Consider the following 23195-nt stretch of genomic DNA (forward strand, 5'->3'; position numbering starts at 1 on the left):
ACCGCGCATCTACTCAAATGCTCAAGTAGGCTGAATGGCCTCACTACCAACTCGAGGGTCAATCCGATATAGTTGCTCGGGCCCCGCCGGTCACCGATCGATAAGCAATTGTAGCTGGTTGAAGATCATATAGGAATAGAATAACCAGCCCCTGCAACTTTTCCAAAATTGTAAGGAGTTTTTCACACATCTTTCACACATCCTTCAAGAACAACGAATCCAACAGTAATCGCTCATAATGATCTCGAAGTCCGACAACGTCTATGTCCTGGGTCATAACCAGGATGAGATCGACCGCTTGCAACAGCAGCACGGCTGGCTCAAAGACGCCATGCCAGAGCTGATCCTTGCTCCCATTGACCGCAACCGAGACCAGCCCACCACCCAGATTCTTGATTCAGGGACCGCCGACGGGATTTGGCTAAGGGATGTGTCAACCCAATTCGGAACCTCGCCCCTATCGTGCATTGGAACAGATATCTCACCCAACCTTTTCCCAGCGGACCACGCTGCTGGGGATATTCAATATCTTGCACAGTCGATCAAGGACCCGTGGCCAACCGAGTTCAGAGGGAAGTTCGATTTGGTTCATCAGCGCCTGGTGCTAGCCTGCTGTAACACACACGAAGCCCAGGTAGCTATCGCCAACCTTGCATCTCTTGCACGGCCTGGCGGTTGGGTTCAGCTAATGGAGTGTGATCACTCCGGCGGGTTTAGCCCTGACACTGCCGCTGCACATCCGGCGCTGGCGCAGTTTGGCCGCTTGGTCATCTCTCATTTGGAGACCAAGGGCCAGTATGGGCAACAAGGATTGCACCTTCAGCGGTATCTCAAACAGGCTGGCCTGGTCAACGTGACGGAGAGAGTGTTTGAGATTCTAGTTGGAAACGGGGCAAAAAACCCCGACTTGGGCAATGTGGCAGCTCAAAACATAGTCCAGGTTGCCAAGAAGATGGGAGGGGATGACGAATATGTCGAGAAATTGGTTCATGAGATTGAGACTATCGGTGGAACACAACGGTTCCATGTCGCTTTTGGGCAAAGGCCAATCAACACCTTGTAATTAATTGATTTCACTACAAGCGCACGGAAGTCATGGAGAATTTGTTAGAAGTGAACATCATGATGAGTGTGCTATCTAGAGACAGATAGAAAGTACACAATATAAGCGAGAGATGCGACCTTAGGCAAGATCAGGGAGCAGGCGCCTGTAGCTGGCTGACCAGTCCAGAAGCACACCAAAGTCCACTAGCTAAAGCCTGAGCCACAGCCTTGCCCACAGAACCGCAATCTCCCACGGCAAACACTCCAGGCACATTAGCAGTCTCGTAAAACGGGCCTTTGACGGAAATATCGCCCCCTTGGGTAAGTTCAAGAGACAGTTGTTCTGCAAAGGGACCGTTGACTTCGCTTTTGGGTTTGTGCACCTTCAATTGAGACGTGGTTAGAGATCAAGGCTAACCAAATGGGAGGGGTCTTGCTACACATACTATAAAACCTTCACGATGGAGAGTGCCATCCTCCAATTCCACCGTGATGCCATGATCCCCAGGGCCTCCACTCAATTTCGCAATATGGGGGGAGACCAACTCGAACCCTTCCGCTGCAAGTGGTCCTGAGAGAGTTTGCGAGAGCTCCAACGCCCCATCTGTGTATACGGTTACTTTGCGAGCCAGGCGCCGAGCCATGCGTGCAAGATGAATAGCCGGGCCCAAATCGGCACAATCGCCAACTGCAAGCACACCGACCGATTCTTGCCCACGCTCCTCCCAACCGTGGCAAAAGAGACAGTGAAAGCTAACAAAATAACTCTTTAGCTGCGAGACCGATTTTATACCGTACAGCACGACTGGCACTTACATCTTCTTGCCCCAGGATGTCACATAGCCTGGAATATCAGGTGGAATATCCCGTACTCCTACCGCAAGCACGAGTTTTCGTCCTTCCCAAACATTCCCAGTGCTATCAACCGCCTCAAAGACTCCCTTAGAGGACTTCCGCACCTGCTGAATGGACGTGTTCTCGATTTGGATCGTATCATACCGGGTGAGAAGCTCTCTTCGAGCAACCGCACGGAGCTCGGCCGGGGGCCGATGGTCCCAGGTCGATACGTTGTGCATGTTTTCCGCTCCATCATTTCGGTAAGACTGTGAATCAAAGATAACAGCGGTATGCAGCTGTCGCGCAAGTCCAAGTGCTACCGAGAGCCCTGCCGGGCCACCTCCAACGATGAGTACGTCATAAAGCTTTGACATCATTCTTGAGGACATTGGTATCAATCGTGTTGGACTGGCCTTACTCGGCTGTAGGGCCAAAGTATATAATCGCACTGGTTCATGCGAGAGTGGTTGCCGAGGTGGAGACCCTCGGCGACCGATGTAAGAATGTGCCTGGTGTCTTTGATAACGCATGGAGAAGCGAACGGAACCCGATCATATTCATCTGGAAGGATCACTGATGCCTTGCCCGGCGGTTCTAGATACCTATCACCCTCTTGTGGATGATTCCCTGACAAAAGGCTATACGCCATCATGCTTGTTCAAATTCTCATGAGCCCTGTGGCAATTGCGGCCTTGACTATAGTCCCAGGGCTGTTGTTGGCGATCGCGCTTATTGAGGGGGCATTCCCAGGACGACTTCCACCAGCATTAGTTGATATTCTCTCGAACATTCTGAATGTCAGTGACGCTTTTGAAGCAAAACCCCTGTTAGGAATCGACTCAGAGTATATGTTCTCTAGGCCTATTTGGCATGGCGTTACCCGATACAATCAGTCACCGAAAAGGTCTCCCTCCCTTCATGTCCGTATCGCTGGCCAAACGGACAAGGAGACAAAGCGAAATTCTTTGATGGAATTCAGAATAGTCAAAAATGGGAAAGTGATTACGGGCCGGTTTATCGTATTTGGAGTGGGATGAAGCCCGAGATGTGGGTAGTCCTGCTAGTTCACCTATTCTTTTCTTTTGTCATGGCGTGGAAGCTAAGCTGCGAAAACAGTGTCCTCACTCGCCCTGACCAACTACAGTCCATCTTTTTTGACTCTGACCAGCATGCCAAGGCCATCAACAACGACTCGGGTTATCTTCTAGGACAATTGCTCGGAAGATGCGTTGGATTAATCAGTCCTCCTCAGTGGCAAGCTGTCCGTGCCGTAATGGAGGCCCCATTTCGCCAACGGGCCTGCCAAAACAAGGCAGGCCAGATTCATGACATGGTAAATTCTTTTTTGGAAACCTCGTATCAAGGTGGACCCCTCTCTACGGGAACCCTACATCCGGCTCGTGACCTCAAGATGCTTCCCTTCTGGATCGTGTGCGACTTATTCTACGGCCAGCTCCCTACACACTTTACTGAGGAGTTGAAAGGTCTTATCACAATAAGAGAGAGTCTGATGAAACACGCAATGAGCGGGGGCATTGTACAATTCAGTTTGTCACGAATGTTTCCCACGCAAGCTAATCGAGATTTAAGGGTTTTCAAGAGCCAATGGCGCCGTTTGAACTCCGAGGTTGTGGGATACTGGCGATCTCGTAAATGTGCTGCACCCATCGTGGACATGTATGATGCAATGTACACAGGGAGGGTTAGTGAGGAAGAGGTTCTCCAAACGCTCGACGAAGCTATATTTGCCAATCTCGACGTCACTACGGGGGGCTTATCGTGGAACCCAGTCTTCTTGGCCGCGTATCCTGAGTGCCAGGAAAAGCTGCGTCAGGAAATCAAGCAAGCCCAGAAGGACGGAAGAATGGATCAGTACCTGCAGAGCGCATCTACCTATCTCCAAGCCTGCATACTGGAGTCTAGTCGCTTGAAGCCCCTTGCGGCATTCTCTGTCCCTCAATCGGCACCGACAGATCGTGTGGTCTCCGGATATAAGATCCCCGCGAACACCAACTTTGTAGTCGATGCCTACGCACTGAACATCCGAAGTGATCACTGGGGTCCAGATAACGATACATATCGTCCAGAACGCTTCCTCGCTCGGGACAATGTAAAGTTAAGATACCTGTTCTGGAGGTTTGGCTTTGGCCCAAGACAGTATGTCTGAATCCACCATTTCCCAGCTGATATAGGTCTATCAGGGATTGACGATATTTTCAGGTGCATGGGCAAGTATGCCACAGATATTATTATCCGAGCCACTGTTGTCAACCTCGTCCAGAACTACAATCTGCGCTTGCTGAATAAGACTATCTGGTCCCGAGACAAGAGTTGCTGGATCACTCACCCTGATTTTGAAATTTGCTGCGAGAGGATAAAGCGAGAGACACTACCGGTATCTTTGAGCGTTGCAGCTGACGGGGCGACGAAGTGATCAGGCGGACTTTTACTATTAAGAACCATCTATTATCATTTGCTGCTACTGTATCTATCCTCTACTCCGAATATTGCTGTCTGATAACGCCCTCGGGCTCGGTCTATCGGGCTCACCTGACCAGCAGTAGAACTACATTACATCTGTAGGTAGAGATACCTCTTCCTCCCCCTCCTCAATATCATGTTATTCTTTGTATATCTGTCTCGTTCTCCGAGTCCGTCTAGATTTCTGCCCCTGGTGACCAGGACTATCTTGAATCCTGTCACTACTACAAATTGACATGGAGTTCCCTCGGAAGTAGGCATCGATATTCGGAATTCCACTCGCCGAGTGAGCGGTGACCGATCACTAGAAAATGCTTTTTGGGAGACCGATGCACATCAACATATATCGCAGTCAAATGACATCTCATTGTCTCTCTTAGGCATACACCTTAGTCCACTAACTAGGATTTGATTTACGAGCGAATCGAGCAAAATGACCGTCCAAAATGCGGTTGCCGGTCTCTCTGTCCGCTCCTCAGAGGTTGTGGAGGCCATTATGCCGCGTATCCGCGACGCGGTAGGAGAACGGACCCGCCAGGACAATCCTAACATCGACTTGTCCACCGCAGAGAATTGGCTGATTCGAAAGGAGTTGATTGAAATGTATCAGGAGAGCATACGTAAAGGAGATCTTGCTGCTCGCGTCGGTTATGTCCCCAGCTTGAAATCAGAAGCACTTACTGACTCCAACCCAGCATTTTTCGTATCCGCTTGGCTTTTCCGGCGACCCTGCGCTAATCACCGCACTATCAAAGTTCCTGAATGACTATTTCAATCCTCACGAGCCTGTACAGCAATCCCATATTGCCACGGCCCCGGGTGCTGCCAGCTGCTTAGACGCCCTCCTGCATACAGTGTGCGATCCGGGAGACGGTGTCCTTGTTCCTGGCCCTTACTGGAGTACGAAAGCTAAGTGACTCGGTGGACGAAGAATGCAAGCTGACTATGGCCGTTGAAACAGATGGCTTTGATTTCCAATTTCGCGTACGTGCCTCGGTGACTCCATTGGTCGTAAACTGCCCCAGATTTGACGACACATTCTCATCAAAACTTCTACCTGCATTGGAATATGCAATTGCAAACGCTACTATTCCTGTTAAAGCCCTTGTTTTTACCAATCCACACAATCCATTAGGGCAATGTTATTCACGCACAGTGCTTGAAGATTGCCTCCGGTTCTGCGAGCAGCGGAATCTGCATTTCATATCCGACGAAGTGTACGCTATGAGCACCCTTGAACCAGATATGAGTAGCAAGAACCTGTCGCCTTTTGTTTCCATTCTTTCTTGTGATCCTGCCTCCGTTGGCTGCTCTCCTCGCCGTGTCCACGCTATCTGGAGTATTAGCAAGGACTTTGGCTCGAGTGGAATTCGGCTGGTATGTGCACGCCCACCTCCCATTCTGGTTATCCCGTGCCCAATTTATCGGTCTGACGAGGTCTAGGGCTGCACGGTGTCTCAGCACAACCCGGAAGTAATTGTCGGCGTTAGTCTGGCTTCCAATACTCAAGTCTCCTCCTTGGCTGCAACTTTCACAAAAAGCATTTTGGGTTCCTCTAGCACACCTAATCTCATTGCTTTGAACCGCCGTCGATTATCTGCTGCGTATGCCGCCATCACAGGGTGGCTGCGTCTCAACGAATTTTCGTACATTCCGGTTTCAGCGGGAGTCTTCGTCTTCGCGAAGTTGGGTCGTGATATCACTACCTGGGACGAGGAGGCCCTGCTAGTCAAGCGCTGTAAAGAGGCAGGGGTGGTTGTCAGCGCTGGTAGAAGTTACCATGGCATCGAGTCGGAGAAGGGTTGGGTTCGATTAACTTTTGCAGTAGAAGCGGAAGCGCTGCAGGAGGGTTTAACACGCCTGTCGAAGGCATTAGGAGCATTTCCCCCACAAGGAACTCGTGAACCTACATCTAAGAACTTTTTTGGCCTATTTTGGAGCCGCCGCTTTAAAGGCTATTTTTTTCAATAGAGCCGAGTTCGGCTGCCGATGGAACGGGGGATGTTTGGCGTTGCAGAAGATATATAATCTTCATGCTCTAGGGCAACTTTGTTCTCTATATTTTATTGTATCGCAACCTTAGCTACAGTCATTATCCAACATGCAATCAACTCTTGAAACCCTCAATAGTCATTTAGCTTCGGCCTTGAACCTCCTTCGTGGCGAGCTTAACAACGAACTACATTCTCGCTTGCATAATCAGGAAAGGGGGGTCCTTCCCGACAAGGAAGTGGCAGAACTTTCCTTCAAGACTATCGACCTTCTTCATTCGATAGAGCAGCTGCTAGAGCCTGGTCAGCTCGCTTTGGCGGACCACCTTTTTGGTAAGATTGGTGATCTGAACATATGCTGCTCGGCGATACTGACTGGGTGTCTTTGTTAGGGTACATGAACACGAAATGCCTCTGCGCCGCCGTCGAACTACAAGTACCCGATATCCTGCACGAAAAGGGACCTCTCTCAGTCGAAGAGCTTGCTTCAACAAGCGGTGCGCGAAGTGACCGTCTCGAACAAATTCTGAATGTTTTGCAAAACAACGGGATTTTCACCTGTCACGATGGACGTTACAGCAACAACCACACATCCACGCTCCTTCTACGCGACCACTGGACACAATGGCATAACTGGACCGCGCTGTATGGCAACCAGTTCTACGACATGTCGCGAGGAATCCCCAACTCGATTCGGAAGGAGGCGACGCGCACCCCGGCCCAGATCGAATACGATACAGACAAGGACATGTTTACCTTCTTCCGGGAGCACGACTGGGTGAGCCAGCTCCATCGGACTCTAGGAGGTGGAGCCACCGCACAATCTCCTGGTATTGTTGCTGATTACCAGTGGGAGGAAGTCTCGGGGGAAACAGTCCTGGACGTGGGTGGCGGAGGGGGAGCGCTAATCGCCCTGTTGCTGCGCGCTCATCCTACTATGCGCGGCGGCATCTACGATCTTCCCCATGTCATCGACCACACCGTCCCATTCTTCCATACAGAGGACGGTCAATTCGCCGACCTGGGCGACCGTGTGCCCAAGGAAAACCTGATCGGCGGTGATTTCTTTGACCACATCCCCCCATCCCGTGTTTACACTATGAAGTGGACACTTCACGATTGGCGAGACGCCGACGCCATCGCCATTCTCCGCAACATCCGCCGGGCCATGATCTCGGCACCTGTCAGTCGGCTCATTGTTCTAGAATGCGTTCGCGCGGAGGGTCGGTCGGCTCGTCTGTCGAGGTACGCAGACCTGAACATGATGGTAGCCGCCAATGGACTAGAGCGCAACGCCGACTCGTGGAAGCATCTGGCTGATCAAAGCGGCTGGCGGATTGAAGCCATTCATCATTTGCGCAATGCCTGGCCATGTGCCATTGATATGCGGCCTTGCTGAGATGTCTAGCCGACAGTTTTATTGTGTTTTACGGTTCAACTGGACGAGATGTAGTTAGATGAATGAGGATTATGTGATACGGCTTGAAGACGGGATCTCTAAGCAACAGTACTATATCGAGTTCAACCAGAAAGGTGAGACCTAGAACACAGGTTGATCAAATCAATTAAAGGGTTTCGGAACGAACTCTTGGAGTTGAAAGGCAGAATACAAAAGTACACTCCCTGGACAACGCTACGCCGATAATTCCATTCTCTTGCATTAGCTCAGCCAACATGTAGACTTTGCTTCTTTTACGTTACATAACGATTAATACTACCATTTTCAAAGCATTTAACAGGTACAGTCTTATATTACCGCTAGACGTAATACCACTCGATAAATTGTGAATTCGACTGGAGTATCGGCGTCGAGGAGCAGAGATACTTGCTGCCTTAGGCATTCTAGGTATGCTTAGGTAGTCGGTCGAATGCCCAAGACCAAAACAATAACAGAAGAATATTTCACAACAACAGCAGCCAGAAACACGACTATGAACGGGATTCCATTTGCAGTGACTAGGTAAAATGATGTTTAGTGACTCACCAGTGTGTCATGATCGTACATTTGCAGAGTAACAAAATGTTTGCGTACTGGTATGTCTCCGCGTAAGTCTCCGCGTACAGAATAAGTCTCCGCTTGGTAAAATGCACATGCCCGAGAGGGGGAACTTGGGGGGAGTTGTGTAACGATTACAATACAATACAGATCTATGTGCAGGGCAATCGGTCACCGATCCCTGTCGATCTTTTGTTTGCTGCATGCCTCCCTCGTTGTTTTGTTCTTTCTCTCATTCTCCCACCTACACCCCCTAAATGTTTGGAAAGAACACTCATTCATTCATCGGAGTGTGCTCCCTCAGGCTTTCTCAACCATGTCTTCTGTCCATCGACACACAGATTCCGACCTCCATGATCCCGAATCACCGCCTACCGAGGACCATGACGCTCCTGTAACAACTTCGTGGAGGTACTGGGTGCTCTTTGGTACTCTCTGTCTTAGCGGGTTCGCTGTGACGATGGAGGGCAGTATTGTGGTCACTGCCTTGCCCACCATAGCCCGCGACCTACATACCACTGAGTATGTATGGGTGACCAACTGTTACACTCTCGCCTCCACCGTTTTCCAGCCTCTGGTCGGCTGGATGGCCGAGATGTTCGGGCGCAAACCGATCATGCTTGGGAGCGTCCTTGTATTCGGTGTGGGCAGTGCCATGGCAGGCTCGGCGCATTCGCTCGGCCTCATTCTCGCCGGACGAACCATCCAGGGGTTTGGAGGTGGTGCGGTTCCATTGATGGCCGAGCTGATTATCAGTGACCAGCTGCCTCTCGCTCAGCGGCCTCAAATGTTGGGAATGGTTATGGCTACCTCGTGTCTGGGGTTGGTGTTTGGACCCATCCTCGGTGGAGTGATCGTCCAACATAGTACTTGGCGCTGGATCTTTTATCTCAACGTCCCCTTCGCCGGAGCCTCCATCATCTGTTTGTTTTTGATGCTCGGCCATCGGACGGCTGAGCAGAAGAGCGCAGCCAAGTCGCTGCGAGCCACTACAAAGCAGTTTGACTGGCTCGGTAACTTCTTGCTCCCTGCCTCCAGTATTGCTATCCTCCTTCCCTTGACAATGGGAGGCCAAATGTATCCCTGGAGCTCAGCACGAGTTATTGCTCCGCTGGTTGTGGGAGGTTGTGGCCTGATCGCATTCAGCATCTATGAGCACAAATGGGCGGCGAACCCATTGATTCCAACCCGACTGCTGTCCAGTCTGTCATCCGTCTCTCTCCAAATCCAAAGCTTCATCCAGAGCATGCTCATCATGTGGGTCAACTATTTCCTGACCGTGTATTTCCAGGCGGTCCTGGAAGTTTCGACCCAGCAAGCAGGATTTGATCTCATGCCCACTATTGTGGCCTTGGTCGTGTTCTCCATCGTCGGGGGTATAATTATGTCACGGTTCCATGGATTCTGGGCTCTACTCAACAATTCCGTTGCCTTTACGATGATGTCAATTGGTCTCGGATGCTTCACAATCCTGACCTCCACCTCTCCAACCGTGGTACACGTCGTACTGCAGATTATCGTCGCCGGCGGAAACGGGCTGCTCCTTGCCACTCTGCTACCGAATGTGCAGGCCCAGTGTGATCCTGAAGACTTGACGGCGGTCACTGCTCTGTTCAACTTCCTGCGCAGTTTTGCTCTGGTCTGGGGTATGACTATTCCGTCCATCATCTTCGACCAGACTGTGAATAACAACTTGAGCCTGGTGCCCGCGGACATCCGGCCTTTGATGAGCGGCTCAGGCGCCTACGTCCGAGCGAGTAAGGCATTCATAGAGTCATTCCAGGGTACCACCAAACAACAAGTATTGGAGCTCTACACACGAGCCCTACAGGCCACTTGGTGGGGTGCCATGAGCTTTGCGTTGTTAGGACTTGCTTTGGTGGCCTTCCAGCGGCCAGGAAGACAAATGAGCAGCCCAGCACCCTCGGAGAATGATGAGCAGAGGAAGGATGGTGAAATCGAAAAAAGCATACCAGAATCCTAGATACCCTGCATGTGAGCAGCTATGCTTTCTTAATTATCGCACCCTTGAGGGGAGGTGCAGGTTGTATTCTACTAGAACATCTTTAATGAAACATTTCTCCACTCTTGGATTGGCGTAAGCAACTCCCGTGCTAGCCCTATTAATGTTGATATAAATCCAATAAGGCCTCATTTCGGACTAGATCCGGACCTTCTCGGGCACCGAAGTTGTAGTTGCATAGTAAGTGAATATTTGGTTCAAATGTGACGTAGAAAGACCCCCGCGTGCCCATAGAATAAGTGAATTCAGAGAGCCCTTCCCTGCTGCAACGAAACATCATTTTGTTCAATATGGGCTCACCAAACGGCCAGGTCATCATTGGCGATGTCCCCAAAGACAACAATCAACTAGTTCTTTATATTATCAGAGGTAGGTTCTTGAGAATGGGACACATTAGTGCTAGTTGCTAATTTGCCCTTTTAATTAGCGGATGAAACCTCTTATATCAACTACATCAAGCCTTTGATCCTAGCCCAGGAGCTTGCCATTCCTCATGTAATCTCCCTGGTCGATACCACCTCGCAATGGGCATATAAAATCCACCCAGAACGCATGGTACCCGCACTCCGGGATGTGGATCCGGAGTCTGGTGAGGCATTTCATGTGTTTGAGGGCACAGCGTGCTTGCAGTATTTGGCCGATCGCTTCGATACCCACGGCGAGTGGGCTGGACGCACCACCGCCGAGAGAGGTGCTGTCTTCACTTGGGTCGCCTATCAGACCGCAGGTATAGGGTACGTTACTGAGCTTCTCCGGATCGGTGTTCACATAATAACGTGTTTGTTACCATGGCCAGGGCTACTGCCAAATACTGGCTCTACTTTCTACGAGGCTATCCTACTCGCAAAAGTCCCATCCAGCTGCCTCGTACCATTGCCAAGTAAGTCTTCAAATCTCCTACTGGTGAAAACAAAAGGCCATTGCTAATTGATCACCGAGTATAGACTTCATGAGAATACGATCAAGCAATGGGATATTCTAGAGAAGCAATTAGCAAAGGAAGGGCAACAGTATATTGCGCTTGCTGATCGCCCAACACTGGCAGACTTGTCATACTTCCCTTTTGCCATGCCTTGGATGTTTACCTTTCTCGGTGTTGACATAAAGGACTGGCCTCATATCGAGGCTTGGGCGACCCGCATGTTGGCACGTCCTGCCATCCAGGATGTCATGAGTCGAGCGAAAACCTTCGGCCATGGCATGACCCCAGAACAAGCAAGAGAGCTCAAGGAGGCTATCTAGAGCTTACCTTCGGGGACCGGCAGGTTAATGACCGGAGACCGACCGGGAAGTAGGCCGTATGGTATCCATAGCTTTAACGGTTTATATTTAAATCAAAGCTTTCTGTTTCCGCACCTTAATATCGTTGGATCAAATAATAACTTCATCACCCTACCCTTACCTAACGCAACCTATACTGGGATAGTTTAGAAATGGCGACCTACACCTCGGTCATGCGATTTATCGAGCCTTGGTCTCAGAGCAAGGAGCTTCCGTTTATTCGAACTAACCCACAGCCGGGTTATGATTACATGAACTTCGAATGGATTGATCGCCCGGTTCAAATCAAGGATTCTCGAGGCGAAAAAGAGACCTTTAGTCTCGATAAACATGGGTTTGCTTATACCGATGACATCGAAGGTGCCACCCAGGAAATGCTTGACGTATTGCGGGAGAACGACGGCGAAAGAATCCGCGAGAAGTACTATCCCCACATTGAAAGCCTTGTTAAGAAGCAGACGGGGGCATCGCATGTGATAATCTTCGATCATACCTCACGTAAACGACGTCCCGAGTTGGGAACATACGAGAACCCAACTGGCAAGGAGCAGCCGGCGACGATGGTCAGTAAATGCCTTATCCGCTCATATACTACATTTCTGACAATGATGTTGCATAGGTGCATTGCGACCAGTAAGCAGGCCATACCGCATTGCAATCGGTACAGTCCGAAAAGATTAACTTGTTTGCCAGGTCGACCAAAGGCGCACTCCGTCGCCTTGAGCAGAATGTTCCGGCAGATGTCCACAACCACCTACAAAAGCGAATCTTGATGATAAAGTATAAGCTGCCGCTACTTATTATGTTGCATTTCATGCTTAGACTGACGGGGTCATCAGCGTGTGGCGTCCTCTGCGTGGCCCGGTGCAGGATTGGCCTCTCGCTACCATGGACTATCGAACATGCGATGAAGATCTAATTTATCCTACCGATCTCTTGGACAAGACGGATAATTACCGCGGGCAGACGGTGACCTTTTCGCATGCGCCCGATCAAACATGGTATTATCTGGACCAACAACAGACACATGAGGTGACTTTGATCAAGATCTGGGACAATAAGCAAGATGTCGAAGCCAAATGTAAGTGGCAACCATAGGATATTCTATAGCCGAATTTGAGAGGACTGATACAAGACACAGTGTGTCCCCATGCTGCCTTCAAGCATCCGAATGCTTCAGTAGATGCGCCCCCTCGTGAAAGTATTGAAGTCCGGTGCTTTGCTATTCTCGATTAGAAATGGAATGATGGTGGAAGGGTCGGTCACCGGTCCGGGCTTCGGGATCGGCTTCGGGGGGGCATGAACTCTATTGGCATCTGATGTACATAAGATCGCCGCACAATACTCTGGGTTATGATTCTGGCCTCATTCAAACAATTCATTGGTTGTCAACTCCCATAGACCGCTCAATGATCTGGCCCCAAGAAAAAATAGCACATGCAGACAAACCGCCCTCTCGGCGATGGTGGGAACAGCAACATGTCATGAAGATGATCGCCACAGGCATGACTGTCACATTGACTCTCCTGCTCGGATTTCGACGGTTCTATGTGTGTTCAGCAATTCCAACTGTAGAGGATGTACTGGCAACAGCTCCTCTAATCGGTAATCACCTCGACCAACCACCAACTCCTGTAGGCTGACTAGTCTCTAGACGGGCATAATGATTTTCCTATCTGGATCCGAGCCTTTTACCAGAACCATATCTATCAAGAGAATTTTACGCACGATCCCCTCTTTGGGCAGGTGGATTTTTCTCGCCTGGAGCAGGGCCGGCTACGAGGTCAATTTTGGAGCGTTTACGTAGAATGGTAACTATTCATATCCTCAGCTTCCCCCGTGTTCTCCTACACTGATCACGTATGAAGCCCAAAGACCGAGCCTGCCGACCAGTCCGACGAGACATACTTCGAGATTCTCCGTGACACGTTCCAACAAATTGACCTGGTATATCGTCTAGTCAAGTCTCACCCCGAAGCCCTCGCCTTGGTTGACTCCAGCGCGGGAGTCCGGGAACTGTTCCAATCCGGTCGAACGCAGATTGCCAGTCTGCTCGGAATAGAGGGATTGCACCAAATAGCCAACAGTGCCAGCGTGCTCCGGCTTTATCACACCCTGGGGGTTCGTTACGCGACTCTCACCCACGAGTGCCACAACGCCTTCGCAGACAGTGCCACGCCAAAAACGCCCCAGCACAACGGCCTATCCCAGGCCGGTCGAGCCTTGATCCACGAAATGAACCGCGTCGGAATGCTCGTGGACTTGGCCCATGTCAGCCACGCGACCATGCGCGATGTCCTGGCGCTGACCCGCAGCCCAGTGATCTTCTCGCATTCGTCGGCCTTTGCTCTCTGTCATCACGAGCGCAATGTTCCCGACGACGTGCTGGATCTGGTCCGCTTGAACGCCGGGGTCGTCATGGTGTCCTTCTATCCGGAGTACACTCGCTGTGCGGACCCTAAGCGCGCCGATATTGCCGATGTCGCCGACCATATTCAGTATATCGGCCAACGTATCGGTTACCAGTACGTGGGGCTGGGGTCGGATTTCGATGGAATGCCCACTGGGGTTCGCGGCCTGGAAGATGTCAGTCATTACCCAGATCTGATCCACATCTTACAGGAGCGCGGCGTGCCGGTGAAGGAATTGGCAGGAGTGATCGGGGGAAATGTCCTGCGCGTGTTGGGGGCTGCTGAGGAGGTGGCTGCGAGCATGGCCGAGGAGGAGCCGCTGGAGGATTCGGTGAAACCTTTTTTCTCTTCGATGGGTATACGCTACGCTGGGCTATAATAATAGGGATTACCACCGGATTGCTTCATAGCACCGGATTTGAGATACCCATCTGAAGGCACAGGTGTATGATTTCCGTGGTTTCGTAGTGATTTCTGGCATTTAAAACAAAGAATTTGCCATTGGGCAAGAAGAGAAGCAGTCCTGATCCACATGCGGCATAAAGTGTTTTGAAGGCAAAGATCCATCATCAGTAAATTGAGCCGATTCATGAGCTAGACGGTCAACCAATAATATGTCGTATGAGTATCTAATAACTTCCAAAGGATCAAATAACTTTACGAGCCTCGATATGAGTTCATTCTAACCTTATGAATATATATATATTTTTTTAAGATGGCCGTGGAGGGGATAAGTCTCCTTGAATATTGTTACAGTAGTTACAGGACACGATACATAATAGTATAAATATCGCTTTGAACTAGGTATATAATCTTAAAGAGGACGGGCTACCTCACTTTTATAATTAGGGCCCGTTTTTTGATAAGATGGAGACCTCTAGAATAGGAGGGCCTCACAAGTACCATTTATGCACTAGTTATCACAGAATAGATGAGCATGCCCTTCTTTGGTATAGTGTAATTGAGCTACGGGAAAAATAATTCCAGCTGGCTGATTGGATAGTTAGTTAGTTAGCTAATGAGTCCTAGTGAGTAGGCAGTAGCTAAGTGACCACTGAGCATCCATGATTGGCCACTGAGCATAAGCCCATGCTGACATTTACTCAGTGAGCCTGAGCCGGAGTGCCTTCATTAAAGCGGCGGCAGCCAAGACAGAAAAGCCCCACCCAGGGGACAAAATAATCCGAGAGCTATAGGTGCATATACTCAAAAATAAACTTGGCCTCGGGCATTGGATAAAATGACGTTTGTTCGTGGCAACGGAGTCCCGAAGGCCCGATACCTCCGCTTTTCGGGGTCTGTCCTTTGATGACTCGGGAATATAGAGGCCCTGATAGGCCTGCATTGCAAAGCAACACCCCGTCTAGCTCTGGTCGTACACGAGCTCTAGCCTTGACTGTTTTCTAATCGGTGGCCCGAGTCTGTTTGGGAAAGTTACTGGTAGGTAATACCGCCCGGTCTAGCCACTAGGTACAGTGTCATGCGGCGATCATACTATAAAAAGGTCATGTTTCCCCGGACTCGAATCCCCCGCAACACCAACTTTGAAACAACGGCTGCGAATAAGCTTCTTTTTCGAACGCGTGTTCGCCTTCCGGGTTCCTTGCCGAGCGTGTCTGCTTTTTCGACAAATACACTTCTGCCACAACGATCTGTCGGGTCTAGAGTGATTCTATCCCGGAGGTTAGACGCTGCTTCCAGGACTCGATTTGCGCAGAGCAATTCCGGATATCTATCTACAATGACGACGGCGCTTAAGATTCGTCTCTCCCCGGAGACGGATACGGGTATCTTTAGTTCGGGGGTGAGAGAGGACACCGCGTGGGCGGCGAGTGAGGCTTTGCAGATGGATATGGAGAGTCATCATGTTTTCTTCAATGATGAAGGGTTCCACAGTGCGATGCCCCTTTACCATACCAAGTGTTCAAGTAATTGGCATCTATGCTAATTAACCCTCATAACAGATCATATTACGCACTCCCTTCTCAGCATATACGCCCTCGGCGGATCACCCGAGGATATCCGCGCTGCTTACGAGAGAAATCAATCCTACCAGCGCACGGTTGTCCCCGCCGTTGTCGAGGTGATTGAGAAAATGAACGCGACGGGGGTTTTCACGGAGTATCTTGGGGAGGAGAAGCATTATCCGAATTTCTTGTCGTTCTTCCAGCGCCAAATTGATGAGAAGGGTGTCGGTGCCGTACTTAATGAGTATGTTTTTGCTGAGAGTGAGCAGGCGGAGAATATGCTGTGCCGACTGTGGGGAGGTAAGTTGTCTACAATATTCAAATGAGGATCACACTGTGAAGTGGATGATGTTCTAATTTCTTGATACAGGTTTGCTCCATCCACTCATTCATCTCGGCTTCGGGCTTGAGTTTAATCAACCTGCCATCGTGGCACAGGCCCTCGCACAGGCTGCAGTTCATGATAACAGTCTTGGTCGTGATTTCTTCCTACCTGCTGAGAAGTTGGCTGGTGGGAATGGAAAGCCAGGAAATAAGTCGCTTGGACAGCTCTTGGAAGAGATTCGCAACGACGAGACTTTATCTCGCTCAGCTAGGAACACTGACGTGAACAAGATTCGAGATGGAGTGTTCCATCGCGCCCCACAGGAAATGCGAAAGTATGCTGCACAGTACACGGTTTCTGAAGACCAGGTGGAGGAGAGACTGGCAGAGATGATCAATAACGTTGGTGAGTTTGAATTTGATCTGGTCTCCGTAGGTGCTGTCTCTGAAAGTTTTGCTGATGTGCTTTTTGTAGTATACTACACCAGCGCTGCTCAGCGACCTAACAAGGCAGTCAAAATGGACTTTTTCTTCATCCACTGCGTCAATTCGTCCATTTTCTTCTCGAAGCTCGCATACCTCCCATACCTGAATCAGCGGACCCGACTGCGTCTTCTGGAATGGAAAGGTCGCATGGACCTACTGATGTACGTGTCGCGCGGTTGTCCCAGGCTTCTACGAGACGAAATCACCAACTACCCCGTGAAAAATGACTGGTCGACTCTCTTTGCCCGCGCCGCATCCCATCCTGCAGATGATGGGCATTTGGCCAAGTTTGTACGCGCGGCTGCACACGGGGAGAAGGTGTGTAAACCATTCGAGAGCCAGGGACCACAGGCTATGTCCGTATCTAGCAACATGTGGTTGCAAATTGGGAATATGGGTAAGTTATACCATCCCACTACTCCTTTGCATGACTAGCATGATTTTTTCGTCATCGCTGACTGCTCAACCAGCCATCGACTCCACTGTTGGGGATGAAGATGGCGCGATGTGGATCCGCTCCACTGGTTTCGATGAGGCATGGGTTCATGTCCCCGGACGCGCCCGGCTTTGATGGTCATAAATATCAGTTTGTGCGAGGATATAACTGGAGATTGATGTTCTCAAACTGTACCCAGACCTGCGCATGTAATTTTGACGTCCGTAATGAACTCTAAATTGACGATTTTCATGTTGATGGATGGTTATCGATCTAAGCTGCAGTGGGGCTCGGCCCAGACTGGTCGCGGTCCTTGCGTATGGGCGCGTGCAGTGTTGATACGAAGAGATAAGATATTGGTATTCGTAGGATATAGTAGATTAACAAGTAGACTTCAATTAAGAGAGAGAAGAGCTTTAAGATTCAGTAATTGAAAAGGAAAGACGTCACATGTACTCGCAGCAAAACATTGGGTGGAGCTCACGTGGCAAAGTTGAATGTGGGGCGGGCTTCCCAACAGCTTCACCTTCAACTTCTTCAAGACTCTGCCATCTTTATATACGGAGAACTCATTGCAACTCCCCACGATGCCCTCTGATCGAGACCCCGAAGACCCAGATCGCAACAAGAAGCCCGAAAAGATGCCCCACGAGGAGAGCGAGAGCAACCCGTTCGTCGCCTTCCGCCGCTTCGCCGATGAACAAGTCTCCTCCGTCTTACAATCCATCACCGGTCTCCCATCCGCCGTGTCGCCTCCCCAGCCAGACCACTGGACTATCTTCACCGACGACAAAGCCTACAACAGCATGAAATTCCGACAGCGAGACGGTACCAGCGCAAACAGTGCGGGGGATCAGAACTATACGTCAGGTGGAAGCGCCGAGGGTAGCTCATCCGGAAATCGGGACGACAACGACAACCCTTCAGATAACAACGGTGGCACACCCATCTCAAATTCATCACAGTATCGACCACCCACAGAATCAGACTCCAAGACCTCGCAGTCGCGCCAACGTTGGTCCAACGAACCATCCGACCCGCTTAGCCTCGACGCGCTCTCCTTCCCGCTCTTCTCTCAGCCCTTTCGCACAAACTTCACCTTTTCCATGCCATCATTCTTCCAGCACTTCGATGACCAGTGGCCTCTGAATTACATCACATTCAGCCCCTACTCCCCTCTACACCTAGAACGGCAAGCACGCGACCTAGCGCGCCACGAAAAGGGCGTGTTTTCATCCCTCGTGTCCTCCTTCCGGGAAGAGTCGGACCGTGACCCCAACGAGCCGCAATGGCGCGAGGCCTTTGAAGATCTCCTCCGAGTAGAAAATGGCATGTCGCTGTTGGATCGCGACAGGTTGATCGCGGGTAGAACCGAGAGCGAATGGGACTGGCTGAAAGGACTAGTCAAGCGTGGGAGTATGGGCCCCGGATTCCAATTCGTATCGGGTCCGGGCATGAATGGAGTCTATGGCATCCAAGGCGCTGAAACCTACCGGGACAAATTCTCAGAGGCGGCGGAAGCTGAACCGGATGACGAGCTGGCCTTGTACGAGCGCTTCATGCAGGATCTCGAGGCTTGGGAGCGAGATTTCTCTCAGGCTTTTAACAGAAGTCACATTCTGCGCTCTCTAGTTGAAAATCGCCAAAACAGACATCAACTGGAGGAGTTGAATCAGTCTGATTTCCCTCGTGGCTTACCTCCACTCGAGGACGAACAAGGCGACGATGATAACGAGAGCTGGCTCGATCTTGTCTCGGGCGGAAACCGGAAATCCGTTCCTGAGACACCCGTCGATTCTGTTCCCGCAAATGGATCCCCATCATCTCAGATCATCTCCACCATGTCTCGGACAGAACAAACACGGCTCCCCGATGGCTCGGTCCAAACAAAGAAAGTCGTGACGAAACGTTATGCTGACGGCCGCGAAGAGACGGATTCATCGGTCGAGACGACTCATCCTCGTCCTGGAAACGCGGACTCTTCGAGCTCGGGAGAGGACGAGTCCAAGCCGAAAAATGGTTGGTTCTGGAAGGAATGATCTTTCTATCTTTGTGATGCATGAGACCTACAATATGCCAAGGCTGGCAGTGACACGACCCATGAATATTTACCACTCATTCTTTGTTAGCGTTTTTTCCTTTTGCTCTATCTTTCCAATTTCTTGGCTCTTGCTATCTGACTTGGCAGTCTTTCTCTTTCTTGTTAAATAATTCAAATACTTCATGTCAATCGTTATCCTCCATATTGAATATTGACAGTTTGCGGTATCTCGATACTTGCCACCATGCAAATCCCCGAGTTCCCAAGAGCTAGTAGCACGATATGTTCTCAATAAGACTAGAAATATGAGTAGGCACTTTGGAACAGTTGATGTGGTTCATTACCAATCGGCATTGATGAACGTCCTTGCGCAGAGAGGTGTTTCTAAACATCAAATGCATATCAAAGTAGATCTAAATCTCTGAAAGAATCAAGAAATAGAATCCCAAATAGGAGAAAACAGGCCGAATCTGCGACAACGCCCTTTAATCCGCCTTGACGCTCTTCTTCTGTCCCTTGCCAGTTGTCCAGCCCTTAGACTCCCAGAATTCAACATTCGCCAGCATCTTCTTGTATGCCCATGTGAATGGGGGGTCTGAATCAATCAGTATCAGGTACTCGTCCCCAGTGGGAAAAATGGTATGACTTACATAGGAACTGCCGAAGATCATGTCTGTTATCCTCGGGAGAGTAATCGAGTGCGTGACTAAATGAGATTGAATGATTAGCACGAGCATAATTACGACCAAAATAGCGGAGTTGACTCACTATGCCGGTGTGATCGTGGTCATCTTGTGGCGATTAATGGCTGAAAGTTTGTCAGTATCTTATTTTCCGGATATCTGGAGGGACGTATAGGAAGTCTAGACTGACCATAGTAGAAGCTAAAGTGGCGGACCTTCTCGTAGATCTCACGAGGGCTGAGCTCATTGCCCCAGACGTGAAGCAACTTCTCATACATAGACCACGGGCCTAGCTTGGCCACCTTCCGGAGGTAACTGTAGTCATATTATTAGCTTGATATTACCTCAAAACTAGATGCAAGGTTTAACGCACCCAAATGTACCCAGCTCGGAATACTTGACTCCCATGTCAACCTCGTCAGACTGTGCGGCTGCCAGGGGTTCCAGCTCAGCGGTCGGGGTAGCCTCCAGGAACTCGGTCAATATGGGCATGTCAAATTCGTGAACGCCCCAGGCGATGAACCGTTTGAGGTCAACCTTGTTGAGACTGCCGATGGGGTTGAGCTAGATAGCTATTAGTACAGAGTTTAACGGTGTCAGCATTGTCGCTTACATCGGCTGATGAGGCGTCATATTTCGTAAGATAGCCTCGCAAACTATGTATCGTTAGCAATATTCAACCACATCCGAGAATTTCGAAATGCGAACCATTCTACAAGCTTCGTTAGTATCTAGTCATCAAGGAAGTCGCGGAATGACATACCATCCACATTCGACGATGCAAGCACCAACAGACCACCCCCACCGGGACGCTGACGGACAGTTGGTAGCAGAGAGGCAAACAAATAAGAGAAAACCATTCTCATACGGGCCTGCACATTCTGTAAAGCCAAGTTCTCGGCAGGTGCACCACCGTGGAGCTTGAAGCGTGGCTGGAAGCTTGTTACAGCAGTGAAAACGTTCATGATGGCAGTAACGACTGTATCGAAATTGAAGTCGATGTGGTAGCAGCCAATATCCTGAGCAAGTCTCTTGGCTCGGTCCCTAGTCTCGTGACTAGAGTTTTGGGTACCCATGTACGCCGTGTGGAAGATGCACATGCAAATCTCCTGGCTGGAGGAGGGAAGCCAATCCGAATCCGCGGGTTTAGCACAGAGACGGCGGACATCTTTGATCACCTGTTCATTGCCCTCGTTGACAGCCTTCAAGACTTGTCGACACATTGAGTGCACGATCAGTGCAGAGGAACAGCTGTCGATACCACCGCTCAGAGCGAGGAAGAACCCGGCGACACCGCATCGCCGGAGGTAATCCCACAGCCAGCAGGCAGGTCCAAGAGCAATTTCTTCTTCTGGTGCATGAATGCGAGCTTTGCGAGGCTCGGATACTGTAAGGCTAGGATCGGCATCCTCGGGGCGACGGGAGAGTCGAACGTCAAGATCGATGCGCTCGTATGGTGATTGCTTGCTTGCCTGCATGCCACGGCTGACGCTAGCTCGGTAAGTTCGGACCTACTATAGGTTAATATGTAGTACTTGGTTGGTATAGAGATGAGCGTACTTCTTCAATATCCACAGTAGCAGTGACTACCTCTACGTCATTCAAAGAGAACTGGGAACCCTGGGCAACAATTTCCCCGTTGATGACGATCATGGCACAGCCGTCGTAGTAGAGTCTGTCACCGTCACATCCTTGCTGGTTGGCATAGAGGTAGATACCTCCGCTCTGAACAATGTCAGCAGAGATTTTAGTGATGTTTGGAAAGTAAACCGACCAATTTGGTAGCCTGAGTGATGAGATTCAACCGCGTATCAAGCTTTCGAAGCTCATGGTGGCTGCCGGAAGAGTTGGAGATGATCTCAACACCTTTGCGAGACACATGTCAGATAAGTCCACGTAAATCCGATGTGAGGATACATACCTGCCAGTCCATAGGGAATGTGAGGACTTTGAAGATATTAGCGCATGATACCACTGGTGATAGTCTTCTGTAGTACAGAGCAGATAGGCAGGTGAGGGGTATTGATCTACGCACCCATTGGGGGTAAATAGCTCCTCGCAAGTCTCCAAGCCCAGACAAGTATCTCTTGTGCTGATAACCGCGTCACCGAAGGGGACCTTGTACTGTCCAGTGATCTTGCCTACAATCTGTTCGAGATAGTAGTCCTCAGTCTCTTGGGGGCGCTGCCAGGGGGTAAAGTGGCGGTATTCGCGGTAATTTCCATCTATTGTAGGAAAAGCATCGGTAAGCAATGGCGTCATTCGAAAGCTTTGCAACTATAAGAGAGATGAACAAACCGTTGGCCAACCACATTTTAGGGCGAATGAGAACAATCTTGCGGTTATAGAAAATGATGCTAGAAACTTGTTAGCAGGTATTTTTTCAAAAGGGAGTCCAAAACATACCGGCAGTTGTATCGAACATTTCTGTGTCGGACTGGCATACCAACGTCTACCACAATATCTTGACAATCCGGATGATCGATGATCTGGGCAAGCATCTCCCATGAGTGGAGGAAGGTATCACCCTCAAGGAAGGCATCAAGACAGCCGTATCCTGCCGGCTATCGTCAGTCCATATGCGCCAAGCTTCATCTTCAAACAAATTACCAGTAATCTCAAGCTCCGGACCAACTCTTAGAGTAGCACCAGCAGCCTTTGCTTGCCGAATACTCTCAATGATCCTATCCCGGTTACCCTCCCAATCGAGAGCCCATTGGTTCAGGTTGCTGTAGTCAAATTAGCCTGATGCGGTAATGGTGGGAAGGGTAGTGAAGCTCCAAAAATGGAGGTATAAGCTTCAGAAACAGCGGAGAAGCTCATACCATGTCGCCAAAGTTACCAGGTGCCCCATGATGAAGTCACAGTCTCCGTTCTTGAGTGCGATAAGGTACGAAAGTGAGCTCTCTCATTCTCCGATGGAAATGATTCAACCGGGTCACGTGTGTGGGGAGGCTGCATGCTGAAATCAAAGATTCCCCCGCTTTGTCTCGTATTACCGTCATTTTGAGCCGATAACGGCGATATCGGCATAAGTCCGATGAAAGAATGGAAATGTCGATACCGATTGGAATCTCCCCGGCTGATTAATAGCCTACTGCTGCCCAGCCCAGCTGGTCTTGTTCCTGGTCGGCTATTGCTTCTTCTTAACTTTGACATACCTCTAGACTTCGTTCCAGCGGCCCTTTGTTTCC

The 23195-nt window shown here is 50.1% G+C and overlaps 12 protein-coding genes across 12 annotated transcripts; 10 read left to right on the forward strand and 2 right to left on the reverse strand.

The window, feature by feature from the left end:
• Nucleotides 1–238: 238 nt before the first annotated feature.
• gliN (N-methyltransferase gliN) lies at nt 239–1063 on the forward strand (the record flags this gene model as incomplete). Its single annotated transcript, XM_056696805.1, has 1 exon — nt 239–1063. One exon carries the CDS (start codon nt 239–241, stop codon nt 1061–1063), a length of 825 nt encoding a protein of 274 aa, XP_056559017.1.
• A 130-nt stretch (nt 1064–1193) lies between these two features.
• Nucleotides 1194–2258, reverse strand: N7496_003875 (NAD(P)/FAD-dependent oxidoreductase; the record flags this gene model as incomplete). Its single annotated transcript, XM_056696806.1, has 3 exons — nt 1194–1427; nt 1491–1797; nt 1861–2258. 3 exons carry the CDS (start codon nt 2256–2258, stop codon nt 1194–1196), a joined length of 939 nt encoding a protein of 312 aa, XP_056559018.1.
• A 273-nt stretch (nt 2259–2531) lies between these two features.
• On the forward strand, nt 2532–4315 carry gliC (cytochrome P450 monooxygenase gliC; the record flags this gene model as incomplete). Its single annotated transcript, XM_056696807.1, has 4 exons — nt 2532–2678; nt 2741–2928; nt 2998–4038; nt 4102–4315. The coding sequence occupies 4 exons, from the start codon at nt 2532–2534 to the stop codon at nt 4313–4315; spliced, it is 1590 nt and encodes a 529-aa protein (XP_056559019.1).
• A 480-nt stretch (nt 4316–4795) lies between these two features.
• On the forward strand, nt 4796–6333 carry N7496_003877 (pyridoxal phosphate-dependent aminotransferase; the record flags this gene model as incomplete). Its single annotated transcript, XM_056696808.1, has 4 exons — nt 4796–5005; nt 5058–5262; nt 5324–5739; nt 5806–6333. 4 exons carry the CDS (start codon nt 4796–4798, stop codon nt 6331–6333), a joined length of 1359 nt encoding a protein of 452 aa, XP_056559020.1.
• Nucleotides 6334–6463: 130 nt separating this feature from the next.
• gliM (O-methyltransferase gliM) lies at nt 6464–7752 on the forward strand (the record flags this gene model as incomplete). Its single annotated transcript, XM_056696809.1, has 2 exons — nt 6464–6686; nt 6746–7752. The coding sequence occupies 2 exons, from the start codon at nt 6464–6466 to the stop codon at nt 7750–7752; spliced, it is 1230 nt and encodes a 409-aa protein (XP_056559021.1).
• Nucleotides 7753–8665: 913 nt separating this feature from the next.
• On the forward strand, nt 8666–10333 carry N7496_003879 (uncharacterized protein; the record flags this gene model as incomplete). Its single annotated transcript, XM_056696810.1, has 1 exon — nt 8666–10333. One exon carries the CDS (start codon nt 8666–8668, stop codon nt 10331–10333), a length of 1668 nt encoding a protein of 555 aa, XP_056559022.1.
• A 329-nt stretch (nt 10334–10662) lies between these two features.
• gliG (glutathione S-transferase gliG) lies at nt 10663–11614 on the forward strand (the record flags this gene model as incomplete). Its single annotated transcript, XM_056696811.1, has 4 exons — nt 10663–10741; nt 10800–11106; nt 11169–11252; nt 11317–11614. The coding sequence occupies 4 exons, from the start codon at nt 10663–10665 to the stop codon at nt 11612–11614; spliced, it is 768 nt and encodes a 255-aa protein (XP_056559023.1).
• A 191-nt stretch (nt 11615–11805) lies between these two features.
• N7496_003881 (uncharacterized protein) lies at nt 11806–12889 on the forward strand (the record flags this gene model as incomplete). The annotated part of the gene is made up of 5 exons (XM_056696812.1): nt 11806–12216; nt 12273–12286; nt 12347–12433; nt 12493–12734; nt 12795–12889. The coding sequence occupies 5 exons, from the start codon at nt 11806–11808 to the stop codon at nt 12887–12889; spliced, it is 849 nt and encodes a 282-aa protein (XP_056559024.1).
• A 173-nt stretch (nt 12890–13062) lies between these two features.
• Nucleotides 13063–14443, forward strand: gliJ (dipeptidase gliJ; the record flags this gene model as incomplete). The annotated part of the gene is made up of 3 exons (XM_056696813.1): nt 13063–13258; nt 13308–13464; nt 13522–14443. The coding sequence occupies 3 exons, from the start codon at nt 13063–13065 to the stop codon at nt 14441–14443; spliced, it is 1275 nt and encodes a 424-aa protein (XP_056559025.1).
• A 1362-nt stretch (nt 14444–15805) lies between these two features.
• Nucleotides 15806–17412, forward strand: N7496_003883 (questin oxidase family protein; the record flags this gene model as incomplete). The annotated part of the gene is made up of 4 exons (XM_056696814.1): nt 15806–15959; nt 16029–16331; nt 16402–17238; nt 17312–17412. The coding sequence occupies 4 exons, from the start codon at nt 15806–15808 to the stop codon at nt 17410–17412; spliced, it is 1395 nt and encodes a 464-aa protein (XP_056559026.1).
• A 452-nt stretch (nt 17413–17864) lies between these two features.
• On the forward strand, nt 17865–19316 carry N7496_003884 (uncharacterized protein; the record flags this gene model as incomplete). The annotated part of the gene is made up of 1 exon (XM_056696815.1): nt 17865–19316. The coding sequence occupies one exon, from the start codon at nt 17865–17867 to the stop codon at nt 19314–19316; it is 1452 nt and encodes a 483-aa protein (XP_056559027.1).
• A 487-nt stretch (nt 19317–19803) lies between these two features.
• N7496_003885 (glutamine-dependent NAD(+) synthetase) lies at nt 19804–22855 on the reverse strand (the record flags this gene model as incomplete). Its single annotated transcript, XM_056696816.1, has 16 exons — nt 19804–19913; nt 19969–20024; nt 20087–20126; nt 20192–20316; nt 20375–20565; nt 20615–20657; nt 20710–20713; nt 20765–21512; nt 21562–21726; nt 21776–21867; nt 21923–21948; nt 22037–22226; nt 22300–22358; nt 22408–22558; nt 22612–22730; nt 22827–22855. The coding sequence occupies 16 exons, from the start codon at nt 22853–22855 to the stop codon at nt 19804–19806; spliced, it is 2148 nt and encodes a 715-aa protein (XP_056559028.1).
• Between the last annotated feature and the right edge of the window lie 340 nt (nt 22856–23195).

This window comes from Penicillium cataractarum (assembly GCF_028827025.1).
Source record: "Penicillium cataractarum strain IBT 29864 chromosome Unknown utg000002l, whole genome shotgun sequence".
In the NCBI taxonomy this organism is placed as follows: domain Eukaryota; kingdom Fungi; phylum Ascomycota; class Eurotiomycetes; order Eurotiales; family Aspergillaceae; genus Penicillium; species Penicillium cataractarum.